This window comes from Athene noctua, chromosome 9 (genome assembly GCF_965140245.1).
Source record: "Athene noctua chromosome 9, bAthNoc1.hap1.1, whole genome shotgun sequence".
NCBI lineage: Eukaryota > Metazoa > Chordata > Aves > Strigiformes > Strigidae > Athene > Athene noctua.
Window position 1 is genome coordinate 26,457,893 of NC_134045.1, and position 19,236 is coordinate 26,477,128.

Below are 19,236 nucleotides of genomic sequence, written 5' to 3' on the forward strand. Positions count from 1 at the left end.
GCCCCCCGACCCCCTCATCCTGCCTCCCCCCTTTTCGTTTTTTACTGGTTCGTGTCTATTATTTTTTTTGAATACTTAATAAATTTATTGCTGTCCAGGTACCACCTGTCTGCGGCTCCTGGGGACACACACACACACACACGCTGGGGGCAGCTCGTGGGGCTCAATTCTGCCCCCCCCCCCCAAGCCATTCCCATAGAGGGGGACAGTTGGGGACCCCCTAAGCCCTGTCCTCCGTGTCACCCCCTGAGCCCCCCCAGGGTGTGCTGTGCCGCACACCCTCCTGCCCCACAGGTGCAGCCCCCCCAGGGCTGGGGGATGCAGGTGCCCCCTCGCCCGCCTGCACCCTTGTCCCCACTGTCACCTGTCTCCAGGGTGGAGGGGAGGGGGGTGGCTGCCCCCTCCCTGCGCCGGGACAGCGCTGGCCTCTCGTCCCCCCAACCAAGGTGGGGGCGCAGACCCCAGGGTTCTCCCCCAGCCCCAGGCACGTGCCTGGATTTGGGGGTACCCCCAGCTCTGGGGACCCCCAACTCAACCCTACTGACCCGGGGGGAAGGGGGGCCAAGGCTGTGCTGCTGCGGGGCTGCAGCACCCCCACACACACACCAGGGCCGCTGCTCCCTCCTGGGGGTCCCTGTGGGGCTGCGGGCTCTGGGACCAGGATCGATGGGGCTGGGGGCTCTGGGGCTGCGGGCTCTGGGGCAGAGAGCCGTGGGGCGCGGTTGGGGGGCAGGAAAGGCCGTGGGGTGGGGGTAGGGGGGCTCCAGGCCCGTGGGTCGGGTCGCCGCGCCCGCGTCCCGTGTCCGTTCCCCCCCCCCCGCCTCCCGCATCGCGGCCCCGCCCGGGTGCGGTTCGGTCCGCCGGCCGCCAGGGGGCGGCAGAGGCGGGGCCGGGGCGGGGCCGGGGCGGGGCCGGGGCGGGGCGGTCGGGCTGGGCGGGGCGCGGCGGGGAAGGAGCGGGGGGCGGCGCGCGGCGCTGCGGTGAGCGGGGGGGGCGCTGCCCCCTGGCGGGCGGGCGGTGCCGCGGGGGGGGGGGGGCTGTGCAGTAAGGGGGTGCGGGGGGGCTGTGCAGCGTGGGAGGGCGGCGCTGCCACCCAGGCCCGTCACAGAGCGGGGTCGGGGCGGCGGGGACCCCGCGGCGGGGAGCTGCGGGCGGGGGGGCCGTAGGGTGCGGGGATGGGGTGTCTGTCGCTGGGCAGGGCGGGCGCCGCGGGCGTGGGAGGCGGAGGGACGGGTTTGTCCACGGGGTGACGGTACCGGGGTGTTGGTGTCGGTGACGTGCCGGGCTGTCGGTGACGTGCCGGGCTGTCGGTGCCAGGTGCCGGTACCGGCGATGGCGTACGACGAGCGGCTGGCCCGCTTCCGCCAGGCGCACCTCAACCCCTTCAACAAGGCCCCCGAGCAGCAGGAGCGCCCCGACGGGGGGGGCCCCCCCCCAGGTGGGTGCTGTCCCCCCCCAGGTGGGTGCTGCCCCCCCCCGTTCCCCCTCCCGGCCCCGCGGTGGGGGTGTGCAGGCGGTTCCACCCCCCCATGGCGCTCCCCCCGTTGCAGCCCGGCCGCCGGATCCGTCCCCGGGGGCCCCCGAGGGCGCCCTGGACCTGGGCCTGGCCGAGGATCACTTCTCCCGCCCCGTGGTGAGTGGGGCTGGGAAGGGAGGAAAACCGGGGTTGTGTGGGGCGGGGGGGGGCTGCTGGGCCGCTCTCCTCCTCCTCATCTTCCTCCCGCCGCGCAGGGCCTCATCCTGGCGTCGGACGTGCAGCAGCTGCGCCAGGCCATCGAGGAGTGCAAGCGGGCGATCCTGGCGCTGCCCGAGCACTCGGAGCGGCAGAAGGACGCGGTGGTGCGGCTCATCCACCTCCGCCTCAAGCTGCAGGAGCTCAAGGTGAGCCCAGGGCGTCTCCACAGCTGGGGTTGGGGGGGGAGCCACGCTGATACACCCCCCCCCCGATCCGTAGGACCCCGGCGAGGATGAGCCCAACATCCGGGTGGTGCTGGAGCATCGCTTCTACAAGGAGAAGAGCAAGAGCGTGAAGCAGACGTGCGACAAGTGCAGCACCATCATCTGGGGCCTCATCCAGACCTGGTACACCTGCACAGGTGGGGCTGGGACACCCCCCCCCCATCCCTGTCCCTCTCTGTCGCCACGCTGATGGCCGTCGGTCCCCGCCACCACCCCAGGGTGCTACTACCGGTGCCACAGCAAGTGCCTGCCGCTGGTGAGCAAGGCCTGCGTGCGGGCCAAGGTCAGCCATCAGGCCGAGTACCAGCTCAGCATCTGCCCCGAGAGCGGGCTGGACAGCCAGGACTACCGCTGCGCCGAGTGCCGCGCCCCCATCTCCCTCCGTGAGGCTGCCGCGGCATGGGGCTGGGGGTGCTGGGGGGTTGGGCTCCTCTGGGGGATGCGTGGGGCTTGGGGGGGTGTGTGGGGCTTGAGGGATGTGTGGAGTGGGCTCCTCTGAGGGATGTGTGGGGTTGGGGGGGTTGTGGGGCTTGAGGGATGTGTGGGGTGGGCTCCTTTGGGGGATGTGTGGGGCTGGATGCCGAGCAGTGTGGGGCTGGAAGCTCTGTTGGGCTTGAGGGATGTGTGGGGTGGGCTCCTTTGGGGGCTGACTGGGGCTGGGGGGGCTGTGTGGGGCTGGGGGAAGCTGAAGGTTGTGGCTCTGTGGAGCTGGGGGGGGTCAGGGCTGTGCAGGGCTCGGGGGGGGGGTCCACAGTGCATGCAAAGGGGCCATGGGGGTCCCGCGGCGTCCGTGGGGTGAGCGGGGCGTGGTGCCGGCGCCGAGGCACGTGCCAACGCGTGTGCCGGCGCGTGTGCCGCCGCAGGGGGGGTGCCCAGCGAGGCCCGGCAGTGCGACTACACCGGCCTCTACTACTGCAGCACCTGCCACTGGAACGACCTGGCCGTCGTCCCCGCCCGCGCCATCCACAACTGGGACTTCGAGCCCCGCAAGGTGCCCCTGGGCTGGGGTGGGGGCTCAGGGGTGACCGGGGTGCCCAGGGCGGGGCCGTGGGCCTGGTCATGGGGGTCCCTGGGGGCTGTGTCGCTGGTGAGAGGTCACCTGGGGGGCTGTGGCCCCAGTCATGGGGGTCCCCGGGGGCCATCTCCCTGGCTAAAGGTCACCTAGGGGGCCATGTCCCCAGGCAGGGGTCACTTGGGGGTCTGTGCACCTGGTTAGGGGTGATTTGGGGAGCCACGTGCCGGGCCGGTGGCCGCGGGGTGACGGTGGCCGCGGGCGGGCAGGTCTCGCGCTGCAGCATGAGGTACCTGGCGCTGATGGTGTCGCGGCCGGTGCTGAAGCTGCGGGAGATCAACCCGCTGCTCTTCAACTACGTGGAGGAGCTGGTGGAGATCCGGGTGAGTGGGGCAGGGGGGAGCAGGAGGGACTTGGGGACCCTGCTGGGTCCCAAAAGCGGGGTGGGGGTCAGGGTGGAGGGTGACAAACTGCCACGGGGCTGAACTTGTGTCAGCACCGGCGTGGCCAGCAGGGACAGGGAAGGGATCTGAGCCCTGGGCTCGGCACTGGGGAGGCCGCCCCTCGGTGAGGGGGTTCAGTTTTGGGCCCCTCACCCCAAAAAGGCCATTGAATGACTCGAGCGTGGCCAGAGAAGGGCAACGGAGCTGGGGCAGGGTCTGGAGCACAGGTCTGCTGGGGAGCGGCTGGGGGAACTGGGGGGGTTCAGTCTGGAGCAGAGGAGGCTGAGGGGAGACCTCCTGGCCCTCTGCAACTCCCTGCCAGGAGGGGGCAGAGAGGGGGGATGAGTCTCTGGAGCCAAGGCCCCAGCGCCAGGCCCCGAGGGAATGGCCTCAAGCTGCCCAGGGCAGGGTCAGGCTGGCTCTGAGGAAGGATTTCTGTGCAGAAGGGGCTGTTGGGCGTTGGAATGGGCTGCCCAGGGCAGGGGGGAGTCCCCGGGATCCCTGGGGGGGTTGAAGAGTCGGGCTGAGCCAGCGCTGAGGGATCTGGGGGAGTTGGGAACGGTCAGGGGGAGGGTCATGGTTGGGCTGGAGGAGCTGCAAGGGCTTTTCCAACTGAGAGGATTCTGTGAACTTGACCTGGCATGACCTTGTCCCTGTTGCATCCCTATTCCTGTCCCCGTCCCCCTGCAGAAGCTGCGCCAGGACATCCTGCTGATGAAGCCTTACTTCATCACCTGCAAGGAGGCGATGGAGGCGCGGCTGCTGCTGCAGGTCAGGGCCGGGGGGGTGACAGGGACGGCGGGGGGGGACGGCGAGGTGACAGCCTGTCCGCCCACAGCTGCAAGACCGCCAGCACTTCGTGGAGAACGACGAGATGTACTCGCTGCAGGACCTGATCGACATCGAAGCCGGGCGCCTGAGCTGCTCCCTGACCGAGATCCACACGCTGTTCGCCAAGCACATCAAGCTGGACTGCGAGGTGAGCCCGAGGGGGGGCCGGCGGCGTTTTGGGGGGGGTCTAGTGTGGTCCCCGCCCCGCCGGGCGTCGTTGGGACCCTGTGCCCGCTCCCGCCGCAGCGCTGCCAGGCGAAGGGCTTCGTGTGCGAGCTCTGCAAGGAGGGCGACGTGCTCTTCCCCTTCGACAGCCACACCTCGGTCTGCACCGACTGCTCCGCCGTCTTCCACCGGTACGGCGCGCCGGGGGGCCCCGCTGCCCGCCCACGGGGCACGGGGACCTGCGGGGAGGGTGGGAGGGGGACACACGCACGGGGCCGGCGGGGTGACGCGGGGCTGTCCCCTCCCCGCAGGGACTGCTACTACGACAACTCCACCACGTGCCCCAAGTGCGCCCGGCTGAGCCTGCGCAAGCAGTCCCTCTTCCAGGAGCCCGAGGGCACCGAGGCGGAGCCCTAAGTTTTGGGGGGCGTGGGGGGGGTGGGACACCAGGCCCCAAGGCTGCCCCCCACTGCCCCCAGCACCTGCTATGGGGCCCTGGGACGGATGCGGGCGGCCCCACGGCTGTTTGGGGGCTGAGGTGGTTGCGACCCTCTGCCCGCGGGGACAGGGGGGGTCACCGCCGCACCCCACCCGCTCCCCAGGGGCCGGTTACCGACCGGCGGCAGCTCCCGCCATCCCGGCCTGGGGTGCAGGCAGGGGTGCAGGCAGGGGGGTGAGCGTGCTGGCTGAGCCAGGGTGATGGGTGCTGCCGGGGAGGGTAAGCCCCCCCCCCCACTCCAGACACTACAGGATAACGCTGCTGATTCGGGGGGAAAACACCCGGTTTCCCCCCACCCCCCGGCACTACGGACACACCAGTTCCCGGGGCAGGGCTGGGCCGGGCAGGGCACAGTGTGGGGCTGCTGCTCCCCCCTCCCAGACCCCCCCCCGGTTTCCTGTAGCATTAACGAGGCCTCTTTGCGCAACCCAGCACTGGTCTCCCTGCTTTGGGGCTGGGGGAGGACACTGTGGGCGGGGGGGGCGAGCGGTGGCGCTGTGGGGGGCTGTCCGCGTTCGCATGGCGTGATGTCACCGGTGGGGCCATCCCTGGTCTCCCAGGCCACGGCCAGGCTCCCCCCGGTCCCCCCCACCATGGGGATCCCCGTATCCCACCCCCCCAACTCCAGTTCCCCCCCGCGGTGACGGAGAGGGGCAGAGGCGGTGGTGGGTCGGTCGGTTTTACCGAAACACGGCACTGCTACATGAGAACCGGGTGGGCACCGGCACTGGCCCCCCTCCAGCCCCAGGCCACCACTCCCGGTCGCCCCAGCGTGGGGCGAGGGGGCTCCAGGCCACCGGCTTTGTCCTGGGGGCTGCCTGTGCCCCCCCCCACACCAGTCCTGCACCCCGGCCGGCGGCGGGGACGGGCTCCAGCGGTGCCGGGGATGAAGGGAAGCGAAAACACCGGCGTGTGTCCCCCACGTCCGTCCCCCGACGTGTCCCCACGTCCGTCCCCCCCGGGGGCCGGGGCAGGCCCTAGGGCTCCCGCGGCCGCTCGGCGGGCAGGAAGGCGTCCGGGGGTCCCGGCGGCAGCTCCGAGTCGCTGAGGTGCTTCTTCTCCCGACCTTGCTCCCGCGCTCGGGTCCAGGAGGGCGAGCGCAGGTACCCGGCCCGCGGCAGCGCCTGCGGCTGCAGCCCTGCGGGGACAGACGGCTCAGGGCCCGGACGGACGGAGGGGCGGGCGGGCGGGCGGGCGCTCACCGCTGGGCGATTCTCCGGCCGCGTTCTCCTCGTCGGAGTCGGCGAAAACCTCCGCCAGTTCTTGGTCCGACATGTCGGTCAGCTCCGTCAGGTCCAGCAGGTCGAAGTGCACCTCCAGCGAGGAGACGCTGCTCAGGGGCTCTGCGGGACGCGACGCCCCGGGGATGGGCTGTGGGCACCGGGCTGGGCGCCCCGGGAGGCTGCCGGGGGCCGGGGGGAGCCGGGGAGGGGGGACGCGAGGGGCTCGGTTGGGCAGTGACCGGTTGGGGGGGTGGCAGGGGGTGCTAAGGGCAGGCAGGGACCCTGGGGACAGGCAGGGGATGCGAGGGGACAGGCAGGGGCGCTCCAGGGCTTGCAGGGACACTGAGGGAAGGCAGGAGATGCTGTGGGCAGGCAGGGGACCCTGGGGACAAGCAGGGGACACGAGGGGACAGGCAGGGGCCACCCACACAGGGCCACACTCACGTCTGCGCTCGGTGACCTGCAGCAGGCCGGCGCTGGGGATGGGGATGCCCCCCTGCTCCTCTGTGGGGACACCGGGGGTCTCCTGGGCCGGCCCATGGGTGGGGGTCCCCGCCGGGCGCTCCGGGGCCAGCGTCTCCTTGCCGAGCTCTGCGATACCGGCACCTGCCGCATCGGCGACAGCAGCTCCCTCCCGGGGACCCCGCCAGCCCCCTCGGGGTTACCCCGGCTGAGGGGGACGGGGGCAGCGGGACCCCCCGGGAGGGCCCAGGGAGGGGACAGGCAGAGCTGCCCGGGGTCCCGGACCCCTGTGCCAGCAGCCGGCAGCCCTGCACCCCCCCGCCCCGCGCAGCCCCTTTGTGTCGGCGAGACAAAAGCGCGGCCTGTGCCGGAGCCCAGACAAGGGGCGGTTTGTCTCCCGGCAAGAGCCAGGGGGACCGAGGCGGCCGCGGTCGTGGCACAGCCCGTGGTCGAGGCACGGCCCGCGGTTGTGGCAGCACCGTGCCCAGGCCCCCAGCCCACCCGGTGCCGGGGCAGGATGAACCCGGTGGCACCACATGCCACCAGGCCCTGCCATCACCGTGCTGCCAGGCACAATGGCACAGGGATGGGCATCTCCTCCTTCCCCCCGGGATGGTGGCAGCGGGGCAGGGGACAGGGCTCCCCCCACCCAGAGGAGCTGGGATGGGGAAAGGGACATTCGGGGGGTGTTTGGTTCCTGTGCCCGGCACACGGAGCAGCAGGACACCGGTGCCCCGACTTCAGCTTTGCCGCGTCCTGACCCCGCGGGGTGGGACCGGGCACCTCACGCTGGTGGCACCTTCCCTCCCGGCGGGAAAGGGGGTCCCCACCCCGCTCCAATGCCAGGAGAGCTCCCGGGGGGGGACACACACACAGGGGCTGCCTGCTCCTGCCCCATCCCGCCCCACCGCGGTGCCCAGTCCCGGTGGGCGACACGGCGGCGGTGTCACCGTATGGAGCGTGTCCTCCCCTGCCACCGGCAGCCTCCGGGCCCCACTCCCCCCCCTGAAACCCACCCCCAAACCCCCACCCACCGGGGTGCTGGTCCCTGCCGCAGAAATCCCCTCTGGCCTCCGCCTGCATGGTCTCACGGCACCGGCCCCGCCGCACCGCCCCGGCCTGGGCTCACCGGCTGCCTGGCGGGGAGCGGGGCGGCATCAGGGCTCCCGCCGCTCTGCTGACTCACGTCAATCCGCAGAGCCGGGCAGCAGCCGGTACCGGCCGCCCCACCGGCAGCCACCCCGCTCCTGGCCAGTGCCGGCCCGGTGGCACCGTCGTCCCCCGGCGTGGCTCGGAAGGGCCCGGTGCCGCGGGAGGGCACGGCCGGGGCTGCCGCCGTGTGCGGGGCACACACAGGAGGGACAGGGTGCGCGGGAGCCCTGGCACCCCCTGTGTCACCAGGTAGGACCCCCCCGCTTCAGCCCCCCCCCCCCCCCGATACCGGAGTCCCCCCAGCTCCACCGGCACGGCCACCTCCCCGTCCCCGAGCGTCCCAACCCTCCGCACTGCTGCACCGGCACCCCCGAGCCGGGGTGTCTGCCCCTGCACCCCTCTGCTTGGCACCCCCCGCACCTCAGCCTGCCCCAGGCACCCCATACCCTGGCCTGGCACCCCAAATCCTGCGGGACGCCCCACTGCACCCCCACACCCCCCTCCCCGCGCTGTCCCCCCTCGCCCCGTCCCCCAGCCCCCCCGTCCCACCGACCCCCCACCCCTGCGGCCGGGCACCCCCCAACACCCCCCCATTCCCCGCCCCACATCTCCTTGTGCACCCCGCCCCCCTCCCGCCCCGCGGGGCCCGGCCCGGTTCCGCCCGCTGCGGGCCCGGGGCCGCGGTGATGGGCGCGTCGGTCCGTTGCCCGCCCGCCCGCTCCCCCCTCGCCGCCCCCCGGCCCTCACCTGCGGTGCCGCCCGCTCCCGGAGCCTCCATGGGCCGGTGCCGGTGCCGGTGCTGGGCGGGGCGGGCCCGGTGCCAGCCCGCAGCCCGCACGGTCCTGCCCGCCGCGGCGGGGGCGGCGCAGGGGGCGGCGCGGGGGCGGGGGCTGGCGGCGGTTACGGGGGGGACACGGGGACGGCCCCGGCCCCGCCTGCCCCGGGGACACCGAGGGGTGCGGAGAGGGGCCCGGGAGCGCGGGGCGGACGGCGGGAGGGTACCGGGGAGGGGGGGGGGGTAGAACGGGGATGCGGCGGGGACCTGGGCGGGGGGGGGTGCGCGGGGACCGGGGGGGGCGGCGGCGGGGCCGGGAGGGGCCGGGGCACGGCGGGGCCGGGCCGCTGCGCTGGGCCGGGGGCGGGGCTCGGCGGGGGGACACGCCCCCTATGCCCCGCCCCCGGAGAGGAGGCTCCGCCCCCGTTGTCAGGGCGGGTCCCTGGAGTTGCTAAGGGGCGTGTCCGGCCGCCGCGCAGCTCTCGCGAGATCCGCCCGCCTGTTGCCTGGAGACGGTGGCGCCGGCGGCGGCCGCCATGGTGAGAGCGGGGCCGGGACCGGGACCGGGGGGCGGTGAGAGCCCTGGGCCGGGCTGGGGGCTCCGGGACGCCAGATGAAGGGTCCCCTGGAGCTGGCGGGGAGGGCGGCGGCGCGCGGGCCGCCCTGGGGGAGGGAGCCCCGCGGGGTGCGGGGGCCCGGCCCGGTGCGGCCTGGCCTGGCCCGGCCCGGCCCTGGCGCCGTGCACAGCGCTGCGGTGCCGTCCTGAGGCGTTACGGTGGGTTTTGTGCCTGCAAAGCTGGGCCGGCAGCGCTGGGTGTGAGCAACGGCTGTCCTGAGGGTCTCCGGGGGGCTTCCCGGGGAGCACAGGCCCCCCTCGGGGCTCCCCGGCCTCCTCCCCGTGGTGGCCCTGCCGTGAGGGCTCACATGCTGCGTGGCCTGGGCTGGTGCAGGGGGTCTGAGCGGCACAGCTTCCTCCTGGCCCCCAAGCCACAGGCACACCTCACCCTCACAGTTTGCTTTTTCTTTAGGCACCTAAAAAGAAAGTCGAAAAGAAAGGGAAAGGGAGAAAAACTCCAGCAGTGGTGGATGCCTTGGCCCCACAGGAGATGAGCAAGGAGCAGGTGAGAGATTCCTCGTCTCCCAGCCCACCCCCAGGCAGAAGGACGTGGCTACTTGCAAGAACAGTGCATGGGACCCCTGCTCGGCGCCTGGCTCCGGGGACAACAGGTGGCAGAGGGTGACAGACAAGCAGCTGGAGTTTATTTTGCTGCCTGACACCCAGCTGGGCTGGGGCGGGGCATGTTTCTCACAGCCCCCCTCATCACACCCTCCTTCTGCTGGTCCGGGGCTCTCAACTTTGTGCCCTCCCTGTCTTCTCTGTAACCCCAGCAGCCTGCTCGGCTGGCTGACGGCTCAGCCTGGAGCTCCGTGAGTGCAGCAGCCTGCTGCTCTCTCAGTCCCGTTGCTGCTGGGGCATGGGGAGGGCAGGCAGAGGCGGAAGGTGCAGCTGCTGCCCCTTGGTCACTCCCAAGTCCCGCTTGGTTTTTCAAGTGCCCTACAAACCGAGGAGGAGATGGCCCTGGCCTGGGGACCTCGCTCCTGGGATACAGGTCTTGAACATCTCGGCGCAAGCAGCGTGCCCAGGTGGCCAAGAAGGCCAAGAGCATCCTGGCTTGTATCAGAAATGGAGTGGCCAGCAGGAATAGGGCAGGGATAGTTTGAATTGATTGAACGCTGGGTTCGGTTTTGGGCTCCGTACTACAAGAAAGACGATGAGGTGCTGGAGCGCGTCCAGAGAGGGACAACGAAGCTGGTGAAGGGTCTGGAGCTTGATTTCTGTGAGGAGCAGCTGAGGGAACTGGGGTGTTTAACCTGGAGAAAAGGGCACACAGGAGAGACCTTCTCTCTCTCTACAACTACCTGAAAGGAGGGTGTAGCCAGTGGGGGTCGGTCTCTTCTCCCAGGTAACAAATGATGAGAGGAAACAGCCTCAAGTTGTGCCCGGGGAGGTTTAGATTGGATATTGGGAAAAAAATCTTCACCAAATGGGTTGTCAAGTGCTGGAACAAGCTGCCCAGGGAAGGGGTCGAGTTGCCGTCCCTGGGGTATTTAAAAGACGTTTGGATGTGGTGTGGTGGTGGGTGTGGCAGTGTTGGGGTAACAGTTGGACTCACTGATCATAAAGGTCTTTTCCAACCTAAACAATTCTACAGTTCAGTAGTATTTAAGCACCTGAGAATGGTGCTGCCGGACACAATACCCGAGCCCAGGCTGCTTACAGCAGGACAAGGCTTTGTTACTTGTGTTCCAGAGGCTGAGGGTTCTGTCAGGTCCAGGGAGTGTCAGAGCTCCTGCACTTCTCTGTCCCAGTAACAGCCACCGTGTCCTGCCAGGTTTGTGGCACGGCTTCCCATGAGTGTCTTGTGTTGGTTGTCCGAGGCCTCCTCTTCCCCCTACCTGACTCTTCCTCTCGATTTTGCAGCTGGAGAAGCACATCATGCGTCTCCGGGAGGAGCTGGACCGGGAACGGGAAGAGCGTAACTATTTCCAGCTAGAGCGTGACAAGATTCACACCTTCTGGGAGATCACCCGGCGGCAGCTGGAGGAGAAGAGGGCAGAGCTGCGCAACAAGGACCGGGAGATGGAGGAGGCGGAGGAGCGGCATCAAGTGGAGATCAAGGTGGGAGAGGAGAAGGCTGGGAGGGTGGTGTGAGTGCCCTGAGCTCCGGGAGAGCCTCAGACAGCTCTGAGGAGGAGAGAGGAAGAGGAGGAGAAGCTGAGCAGGATGCAAGTCTCAGTCCTGTTGAAGCCCCTCACCCGTCTGTGGCTTGTCTTCAGGTTTACAAGCAGAAGGTGAAGCACTTGTTGTACGAACACCAGGAAAACCTCACCGAGCTGAAGGCGGAGGGTACCCTCTCCATGAAGAGGGCTGAGGAGGATCACTGGGCCCAGGAGATGGATCTGCGGAAGGAGATGCGCTCCCTGAAAGTGGAGCTGAAGAAGCAGGAGCTGGCCAGCGAGGTGGTGGTGAAAAACACGCGCCTGGTACGTGCCGGGCCGGGGACGCGTGGCTGAGCCCTCCCAGCCCCGGCGTGTGAGCGGGAGCCGGGTGCTTCCCCAGCTCCACGCGGGCTGGGGTGGGGTTTCCCTGCAGAGGAGCCAGTAACTGAGGGCTTGGAGGCACTAGAAATTCAGTGCAGGCATGGGGAGGAGGGACTTGCTGGGGCAGCTCCCACTGCGAGAGCAGCTGGAGAAGCCACGAGATAACGTGGGATTGGAGCCTTTCCCAGGGAGCGGGAGGGAATCCCTCGGGATGGGGCTGTCCGCCTCTGACACGTAGCTGCTCCCGAACAGGAACAAGAGCAGGAGATCACCCGGCTGCGCAAGGACTTCGAGAGACAAGTGAAAGGTTGGGATGTTTGTGCGGGCCCTGCGTGAGCTCAGTGTGCTGTGGGGAAGGCTCCGTCAGGTGCTGCTGCGCTGCCTGGCTCCTTAGCAGAGCCTCCAGCAGAAAGGGGCCCGTTTTTTCCCTGATTGTGGCCTGTTTTCCCTCAGTTCTGTCTGTTTTCTCCCTGAGCTCTGCCTCAGTTTTTCCCCTTGAGTTCTGCCCCCGTTTCCTCCCCCCCCCGAATTCTGCCCCCATTTTTTGCACGCACACACACACACACACACAGTTCTGCCCCCATTTTTTGCCCCCTCCCCGAGTTCTGCCCCCGTTTTCCCCCATCCTGGGGCGCAGTGCCTGCTGGCTAGAGGAGCCCTTGCAGAGCCCTTGCTCCAGCGTCCTCCTGGGGGTCCCTTCCACGTTCTCGGGGGCTGACGGAGGGTTTCTGCACCCCCTGTCCCAGGATGCTATTTCTGGGCTCCCCGTGGTCCCGGCCTCGCTGCTCCATGTGCTGGTGGCAGCTGCGGTGACGCCGCTAACGGGTGTCTTGTCCTCGAGCGACGCCGCGGTGGCACGCGCCGGGCCGGCGCTGGCTGACGGGTCCCCCGCGACGTCCTGACTCAGCCCCCCGTGCTGTGCCCCAGAGATCGAGGCCAAGTACACCAAGAAGATGCAAGCGCTGCGGGACGACCTTGACTTGCGGAGGAAGACCGAGATCCACGAGGTGGAGGAGAGGAAGAACAGCCAGATCGATGAGCTGATGAGGAACCACGAGAAGGCCTTCAGCGACATCAAGAACTACTACAACGACATCACCCTCAAAAACCTGGCGCTCATCAACTTGCTGAAGGTACTGCCTGGTTCTGTGAGGATCTCGCCCAAATCCAGCCGTTCCCGGGTGGCGGTGCGGATGCTGCTGGTCTCCCAAGGGTTGTACCGTCACACCGGCAAAGCTCTCGGTGTGTCTTGCTGGGCCGGTAGCCAAGGGGTGTCTGGAGGGTGTGGGAGGATCTGAGCAGCCCCCAGGAGTTGCTCCTCGTCCTCCCAAGAACAGGAGCAGACAGAGGAGATGAAGAAGAGGGAGACTCACTTGGAAAAGGAGAAGGCGGACGTGCTGCTCCAGAACAAGCAGCTGAAGGAGCCCCTGCAGCAGGCCCAGGAGCAGGTCTCAGAGCTGCAGAAGAAGCTGACCCACGCCGACAAGGACAGGGAGGCCCTGACGGTGAGTGGCCAGCGCTCCCCTTTCCCCAGTCGCCCAGGCTCTTTCCTGGAGGGAGGCGCTCGGCGGTAACCTCTGCCGCTCGGCTTGGCCAAACCGCTGAGCAAAATCCTTCGAGTCTGCAGCTTCACTGTGTGTTTGTAAGATCTCAGATGGGACTCTGGCAGCGAGAATCCAGAGTGGGGGGTTGGGTGAGTGCTGCTTGTCTTTTCTCACCCGTATCTCTTCGCTGGTTGCTCTCCCCCCTTGCCAGAACATGTCCCCCACGCCTCCCAGAGAGACTCACGCTCTTTAACTGTCCCTTCCTGCTCGCAGAACACAAAAGCGCGTCTGAAAGTCACCCAGAAAGAACTGAAGGATCTCCAGTGGGAACATGAAGTGCTGGAGCAGAGATTCAGTAAGGTGAGAGCTGGGGGTGGGGCTGGGCACCCCCTTTCCCGCTCCAAACCCTGTCCCCTCCGCGGAGGACTGCGCAGGTGGGCTTGGCAGAGCCTGGGCTTAGCTGGGGGCTTTCCAAAGCTCTAATCCGGAGCTGTGCCATAACTGCTGCTTCCAGCAAAGCTTCTCCCAGCTTTGGCGTCTCCCATAGTCAGCAGACAAGCCTGGCCTTGGACTTTGCTAAGCCATCGCTCACGCTCCGGCGGTCCCTTCCCTTCCCGGGGGGCGCCGGCGGCTGCGGGGCAGAGCCGGGGGGCTCCACCCCCAGCCGGAGCTCGCTGCCTCTGCCGGCGTTCGGGGGTCACTCCCTGCTTTTGCCATGTTGGGGGAAAAAGGGGGGGCTCGGGATGAGTCCTGTTGACTGAGTTCTCCCGGGCTCGGCCTCTCCCCCGCCCGCAGCTAACCCAGATAAATCTGTTGAGGCAGGAGCAGGGCTTGTTTGCAATTCGTAGAAGTCCCCGGGAAGATGAACATTGATCTGAGGCCTCATTAACAATCCATCATTAAGGCAGCAACGTATTCAGCGCACTCAGAAATAGGTTGTGGAGGAGAGACTGTGTCCTAATTAGGACACTTATTAACTAGCTGCGAGCCAGGGACTCCTGCCAGCTGCAAGGAGGCTGGGAGAGACCCCCCATGTGCCATGGGGCCCTCTCTGAGGTCTCAAATCATGCCCGTCCTGCTGCCGGGGGGTCCCCAGGGCGACGTGACAACGCACTGTTTTGGGGTGCAGGTGCAGGCGGAGCGAGACGAGCTCTATCAAAAGTTCACCAAAGCCATTAACGAGGTGCAGCAGAAGACGGGGTTCAAGAACCTGCTCCTGGAGCGCAAGCTGAAAGGGCTCCTGGGCGTCCTGGAGAAGAAGGAGGCAGAGCTCAGCGAGGTCTTTGCAGCCTCCAACCTCGACCCGGGCGCCCTCTCCTTGGTCTCGCACAAGCTGGAGGTACCGTGCGCTGCCACGGGGCGCCTGACGGGTGGGGGGGCAGAGGCAGCTTTGGGGTGAAGGCAGACCCCGAGTCCCCATCCGGCGTGGCTGTGGCTGCCGCGTCGCTCGTTCCTGGCGTTCCCAGGGCCGCAGGTGCCCTCCGGCTCTCCCTGGAGAGCGGAGCGCGTGGGTGCCGCAATTTGGCGCTGACGGAGCCCGTTTGGAGGAGAACGGCCCCGGGCTGGGGGTGTGTCGTGGGGAGTCACAGACGGGCTCCCTGGGGCTCTGCCACGCTAAAAATGTCTGTAAAGCCTCGGCCTGGAGGCTGGGGGTCCTGCCACAGACGTAACCAGAGAAGCAGCACTTGCTGCCGGTCGGGTGGAGACACCGGGGACGTCGCCGCGCCAGCCCGTCCCCCCTCCAGGTCCCCTCATACCGCCGCAGCCCCCCCCCCCCCCCCCCCCTTGCCAGGCTGCCCTGGGGCTGTTGGATGGCGTCACCTCGGAGCAGGTGGCACCTTAACGGGAAGGAAAACACATTCCCGGGAAGAAAAACACATTCCCGGGAAGGCGCGAGGGCGTCGAGCTCCCCGGCAGCTGCGGGTCCCGGCCTGGCTGAGGGCCCCGGGGAGCTGCTCCCTGTAATTGCGCCGGTGCCGCGGCGGCGCGGCCGGAGCAGGTGCTGCGGCGGGGGCGGGTGGCGATGGCAGGGCTCGCTGCCGTCCCCGGGAGGTCCCTGTCCCTCGCCTCCGCCCGGGGACTGGCTGGCTCCAAAAGGGGGACAGCGTGGCGGCCAGGCCCTGCCGCCAGCTGCCTCCGCTTGAACCCGGGGCCGGCTCCTCCGTGCGCTTTGCCGCTGAGGCGCCGTCTCTCCCTCTGCAGGACCTGCTCAATTCCAAGAACGAAACCATCAAGGACCTGCAGCTCCAGCTGGCCCGAGTCTGCAAGGTGAGGGAAAAGCCCAGGCTGCCGCTTCCCCGCGTCGCCCAGCTCAGGACGGGCGTGTTGGGGTGTCCCCTTCCCACCCGGGGGTCGCGAGGAGCCTCTGGGCTTTGGGGTGACCCTGGGACGCTTCTCCTGCAGGCGCACAACGACATGCTGCGGACGTTTGAGGCAAAACTGACGGCTTTTGGGATCCCCTTGGACAACCTGGGCTTCCAGCCCATGGCCAACCCCGCGCTGGGGCAGGGCCCCGCCGGCCTCGTTGCGGTGCCCACCTGAGGCCCCCTGCCCGGGCTGGGGGCAGGGCTGTGCCCTCACGCCATTAAACCGTACCCCCGCCATTAAACAGCCCCCTTGGCCTTCCGCAGGACTCGGGGGACCCTCCTTCTCCCTCTTTCCTCCGCAGCAGCCCCCCGCTCCTGGCAGCGGGCTCAGCTCCGAGCGGTGCCAACACAAAGGCTCCGAGAGCCGCAGCCGGGGGCCCCCACCCCCCCTCCTTTCCCCACGCGTGCGCTTCCCCCCAGTGATGATGATGATTTTTTTTTTTTTTTTTTTTTTTTGAGGCGAACAATGCCTGGTTTGAAGCCTTTAATGGCGGCAGTGGCGTGATTCCCTGCCGAGGGACGTGCCTTCCCCCTCTAACTGCCCCGGTACGTGGTGTAGGAGTAGGGGCTGATCAGCAGCGGGACATGCAGCTTCTGCACCGGCTCCGTCACGGTGAAAACAACCTGGGGGAGAGCCAGAGGGGGGGCTCAGCTTGGGCCATGCCCGGCCCCTGCTCCCCCAGCCCCTGCTGCCCGTACCTCCACGAAGGGGTAGAAGCTGGCATACCCCAGCCCCTCCCAGTACGCCGCGGTCTCGAAGCGCAGCTTGTAGGTGCCGGCCTTGACCTGCCCGGCGGGCAGGAGGGACAGGCAGCGCCCGTCCCCGTCCGTCTGCCTGAAATGAGAAGGCTCGTGCTCTGGTGGTTGCCCCGGCCCTGCCGCTGGTAGCCCTGCGGGGCTTGGGTGGGCTCACAGGGGGGGCAGGCAGCAGCCCCCCCGCCCTGTACCCATTTCGCTGCCGCCGGCGCTCCTACCTCTGCCCCAGCTCCGTCCAGTGCAGCCCCGGCTCCTCCAGCTGGGCCAGCCGCACGGCGAGGCCGGCCGCCGGTAGCCCCGTGGCCGTGTTCAGTACGTGGGTGGTCAGGGAGACGTTCACCGTCCCAGATGTGCCTCCGGCCTGGGGCAGAGGAGTACGCAGGGCTGGGACACCTCCCGGCAGCACCATCCACCCCCCGGGGCCACAGCAGAGCCCCCCCAGTGCCCCCAGACCCCCCCTGACCTCCTCTGCTGGCCAAAACCAGCATGGCACGACGGCGACCCCCCGGCAGCTTACCTGGCTCCCCTCCGGCTCGCTGGGCCGGGGACCCGCAGTTGGCGAGGCCGTGCAAGATGCCATCCCCTGCCTTTGTCTCCCCCCCCACCCCCCCACCCCGGCCGCCCTTCCTGGCACCTCGGCCTCTTTCCCTCCCCCCGTGAAGCTGGTGCAAAGCTGGTGCAGCCGGACGTCGCTCTCGTGGCCGCAGCGGGACCGGGCGCTCCTCCCCGGCTGGGCCGAGCCGGCGCAGGTGGCTTCCCCCTGGGAGGTGCACCCAGGCGCCCCACCAGCACCCACGCGGCCCCCCCCGGGGCTTGGTGGACCAGAGCCCGGCGAGGCGCCGGGCCAGGAGAAGCCGCGGTGGAGTTGCCATCCCAACCTTCGCCTCCCTCTCTGCAAAGCGCCCGGAGCACGGGGAGCACGTGGGGGGATGCACCCGGTTTTGCCGTGGCCTAATCCTGCCCGTTTGCTTCCCCCGGGGGGGGCGGGGGGGGTACGGGCCTCACCTGCACTCGGATGAGGACGGTGGCCGTGGCCCGCAGCCCGGAGCCCGCCATGTCGGCCGCCTCGATCTCCAGGGTGTATTCGGGAGCCACCTGCAGCGAGGGGCTGCGTCACCCCCAGAATGGCAGTGAGAGCCAGGCTTGGGGAGGGGGGGGGCTTCTGAGGGGGCTCACCTGTGCCGCCAGCCCCTCCGCGGCCACCAAGATCACGCCGGTGTTGCCATCGATGGCAAACATGTGGGGCCGGGGCCGGTTCGGCGTCTGGCGCAGGAGGGAGTAGACCACGACGCTGTGGTTGGAGCCGACCCCATCGTCCGGGTCCGTGGCCACCGCCTGCAGCACTGGGGTGCCTGGGAGCAAGCGGGTGGGGGTGACCCCCATGTTGTGTGTGTGTGTGTGTGTGTGTGTGTGTGTGTGTGTGTGTGTGTGTGTCCCTCGCTCGGCAGCGCGGCGCTCACCTGGCTCAGCCCCCTCCGACACGCTGCCGCGAAAAACCGCCTGGGTGAAGACGGGCCGGTTGTCGTTTTGGTCGGTCACGGTGATGATGATCTCCGTGGGGTCCTCCACGGGCTGTCCGCTGGCCGACACGGCGTGGGAGAAGAGCTGCGAGAGGTGCTGTCAGCCCCCCCACAACACGCTCCCCCCTCGTCCCCTCCCCACCCCGGCCCCCCCATCCACTCACAACATATTTATCGATCTCCTCCCGGTCCAGCGGTTTCGTCACCTCCAGCCACCCCGTCTCCCGCTCGATGGTGAAGACCCCCACGGGGGGGCTGTCTGCCCCCTGCCCCGTGATGCTGTAGAAAACCTTCGTCTCCTTGTCCTTGTTGGATTTGATCTGGCGCCGAGATGCGGGGGGGGTGGTTAGAGGGGTTCCAGCACCCCGAGGCCCCCCCCCACCCTGCGCCCCATCCCCACGTACCCGCACCAGCTTTTTGGGGAAGGGTCCCCGCTCGTTCTCGGCGCAGGTGATGGGGGGGATGACCCAGTCCCTCTTCTGCCGCCGAAGGCCATGGCCGTGCTCGGGGGGGGGCGGCACGTCGGGTGCTGCGTCCTGCGGGATGGAGACCGGGGTAAAGGGCAGGAGGGGGGTGCGCAGAAATGAAGGGGGGGCACAGAGGTTGCCCCCCCATCCCCCCCAAGCCTCGCTGGGACAGTCTTACCGGCAGCAGGAGGAAGAGGAGGAGGGTGAAGGTGCAGGACAACATGGCCGCGGCTGCGCCGGCTGCTCGGCCGTGACCTTGGCCGGGTCCTGCCGGGAGGGGCCGGTGCCCGCCCAGGGGTGCCAGCACGCGCCGGGAGGTGGGGGGGGCCCAACTGACACCCCCGGCGCTGGGGGGGGCGGAGGGTGCCCGGGGGGGACCCCGCACACAGGGCACTGCCCCAGTTTGGGGGGGACATGGTGGAGATCAGCCCCCGCCCCTCCCAGGGCACTGTCACATGGGGGGGCACAGGGCACCCCCGATCTCCCTGGGGTCCCGCTTCGCTCCGGGGCCCCCCAACAGTCCCTGATGGGGGGGACACACACACACACGGCACCGGGGCCCCCGGGGGGCTGAGCCCCCTCCGTTGGACTCTCGGATCCCCCCAGCCCAGCGCGGTGCCACCCCCAGGAGCTGCCTGGGTGCCCCCCCCGAACGCCGCGTCCCGGGGTGGCGGCGGGGGGGGTCTCTGGGGGTCCCCAAGAGCCGCAGCCCCGCTCGGGCAGGGGTACGGGTCGGTCTGGGGCCGGAGGGGACCCGGGGGGTACCGGAGGCACATGGAGGGGACAAGGGTGGGACCGGGAGGGGGCCCGGAGATACCGGGCTGCCCGGGCGGTGCCTACGGGGGTCGCGCAGAGGTACCGGGGGGGAAGGAGGCACCGGGAGGGGCCGCGTGGAGGAAGCGGAGGGTGCCCGGGAGGGAACCGGGAGGTACCGGGGGCGCCCGGAGGGTGCCGGAGGGT

At 69.2% G+C, this 19,236-nt stretch overlaps 4 protein-coding genes across 18 annotated transcripts; 2 read left to right on the forward strand and 2 right to left on the reverse strand.

Moving 5' to 3' along the window:
* Positions 1-925: 925 nt before the first annotated feature.
* Positions 926-5,334, forward strand: DEF8 (differentially expressed in FDCP 8 homolog). Of its 7 annotated transcripts, none has more exons than XM_074912902.1 (12): positions 926-980; positions 1,318-1,459; positions 1,551-1,633; positions 1,732-1,881; positions 1,955-2,096; positions 2,178-2,342; positions 2,823-2,950; positions 3,241-3,354; positions 4,105-4,185; positions 4,253-4,393; positions 4,492-4,601; positions 4,722-5,334. In XM_074912902.1, the coding sequence occupies exons 2-12, from the start codon at positions 1,333-1,335 to the stop codon at positions 4,825-4,827; spliced, it is 1,347 nt and encodes a 448-aa protein (XP_074769003.1). In that variant the 5' UTR covers positions 926-980; positions 1,318-1,332; the 3' UTR covers positions 4,828-5,334. The 7 variants fall into 7 exon arrangements, with proteins under 7 accessions (XP_074769003.1, XP_074769007.1, XP_074769005.1 ...); XM_074912906.1 differs by having other exon boundaries at positions 4,304-4,393; XM_074912904.1 differs by having other exon boundaries at positions 1,318-1,438.
* A 134-nt stretch (positions 5,335-5,468) lies between these two features.
* DBNDD1 (dysbindin domain containing 1) lies at positions 5,469-8,630 on the reverse strand. Of its 5 annotated transcripts, none has more exons than XM_074913329.1 (5): positions 8,494-8,549; positions 7,629-7,726; positions 6,577-6,738; positions 6,112-6,252; positions 5,469-6,047 (listed from the first exon to the last, which is right to left on the reverse strand). In XM_074913329.1, exons 2-5 carry the CDS (start codon positions 7,675-7,677, stop codon positions 5,887-5,889), a joined length of 513 nt encoding a protein of 170 aa, XP_074769430.1. In that variant the 5' UTR covers positions 7,678-7,726; positions 8,494-8,549; the 3' UTR covers positions 5,469-5,886. The 5 variants fall into 5 exon arrangements, with proteins under 5 accessions (XP_074769430.1, XP_074769429.1, XP_074769428.1 ...); XM_074913327.1 differs by having other exon boundaries at positions 5,470-6,047; positions 7,629-7,730; positions 8,494-8,630; XM_074913330.1 differs by having other exon boundaries at positions 5,485-6,047; positions 6,577-6,723; positions 7,629-7,730; positions 8,494-8,630.
* On the forward strand, positions 8,527-15,925 carry DRC4 (dynein regulatory complex subunit 4). 4 transcript variants are annotated; one of them, XM_074913320.1, is made up of 13 exons: positions 8,527-8,702; positions 9,001-9,060; positions 9,550-9,642; positions 11,004-11,201; positions 11,360-11,566; positions 11,876-11,930; positions 12,551-12,756; positions 12,961-13,128; positions 13,278-13,316; positions 13,441-13,527; positions 14,297-14,506; positions 15,370-15,435; positions 15,571-15,925. In XM_074913320.1, the coding sequence occupies exons 2-13, from the start codon at positions 9,058-9,060 to the stop codon at positions 15,706-15,708; spliced, it is 1,470 nt and encodes a 489-aa protein (XP_074769421.1). In that variant the 5' UTR covers positions 8,527-8,702; positions 9,001-9,057; the 3' UTR covers positions 15,709-15,925. The 4 variants fall into 4 exon arrangements, with proteins under 4 accessions (XP_074769421.1, XP_074769423.1, XP_074769422.1 ...); XM_074913322.1 differs by lacking the exon at positions 9,001-9,060; XM_074913321.1 differs by lacking the exon at positions 13,278-13,316 and having other exon boundaries at positions 8,529-8,702.
* A 72-nt stretch (positions 15,926-15,997) lies between these two features.
* Positions 15,998-18,890, reverse strand: LOC141963727 (cadherin-1-like). 2 transcript variants are annotated; one of them, XM_074913324.1, is made up of 9 exons: positions 18,455-18,890; positions 18,214-18,345; positions 17,974-18,129; positions 17,750-17,894; positions 17,466-17,641; positions 17,295-17,384; positions 16,508-16,650; positions 16,233-16,431; positions 15,998-16,157 (listed from the first exon to the last, which is right to left on the reverse strand). In XM_074913324.1, the coding sequence occupies exons 1-9, from the start codon at positions 18,497-18,499 to the stop codon at positions 16,068-16,070; spliced, it is 1,176 nt and encodes a 391-aa protein (XP_074769425.1). In that variant the 5' UTR covers positions 18,500-18,890; the 3' UTR covers positions 15,998-16,067. The 2 variants fall into 2 exon arrangements, with proteins under 2 accessions (XP_074769425.1, XP_074769426.1); XM_074913325.1 differs by having other exon boundaries at positions 16,233-16,368; positions 18,455-18,874.
* Between the last annotated feature and the right edge of the window lie 346 nt (positions 18,891-19,236).

Excerpts from the sequence above, each read along its gene's own strand:
- LOC141963727 (XM_074913324.1), bottom strand. The coding sequence starts at position 18,499 with ATGTTGTCCTGCACCTTCACCCTCCTCCTCTTCCTCCTGCTGCCG. Across the intron at positions 17,895-17,973 it reads AGGAGATCGATAAATATGTT|CTCTTCTCCCACGCCGTGTC; the intron begins GTGAGTGGATGG and ends CACCTCTCGCAG. Across the intron at positions 16,432-16,507 it reads TGGACGGAGCTGGGGCAGAG|CCCCGCAGGGCTACCAGCGG; the intron begins GTAGGAGCGCCG and ends AGCCCACCCAAG.
- DBNDD1 (XM_074913329.1), bottom strand. The coding sequence starts at position 7,677 with ATGCAGGCGGAGGCCAGAGGGGATTTCTGCGGCAGGGACCAGCACCCC. Across the intron at positions 6,253-6,576 it reads GCAGGTCACCGAGCGCAGAC|AGCCCCTGAGCAGCGTCTCC; the intron begins GTGAGTGTGGCC and ends CGCGTCCCGCAG. Across the intron at positions 6,048-6,111 it reads GGCCGGAGAATCGCCCAGCG|GGCTGCAGCCGCAGGCGCTG; the intron begins GTGAGCGCCCGC and ends CTGTCCCCGCAG.
- DEF8 (XM_074912900.1), top strand. The coding sequence starts at position 1,333 with ATGGCGTACGACGAGCGGCTGGCCCGCTTCCGCCAGGCGCACCTCAAC. Across the intron at positions 1,634-1,731 it reads ATCACTTCTCCCGCCCCGTG|GGCCTCATCCTGGCGTCGGA; the intron begins GTGAGTGGGGCT and ends CCCGCCGCGCAG. Across the intron at positions 4,186-4,252 it reads AGGCGCGGCTGCTGCTGCAG|CTGCAAGACCGCCAGCACTT; the intron begins GTCAGGGCCGGG and ends GTCCGCCCACAG.
- DRC4 (XM_074913320.1), top strand. Across the intron at positions 9,643-11,003 it reads AGGAGATGAGCAAGGAGCAG|CTGGAGAAGCACATCATGCG; the intron begins GTGAGAGATTCC and ends TCGATTTTGCAG. Across the intron at positions 11,567-11,875 it reads TGGTGAAAAACACGCGCCTG|GAACAAGAGCAGGAGATCAC; the intron begins GTACGTGCCGGG and ends GCTCCCGAACAG.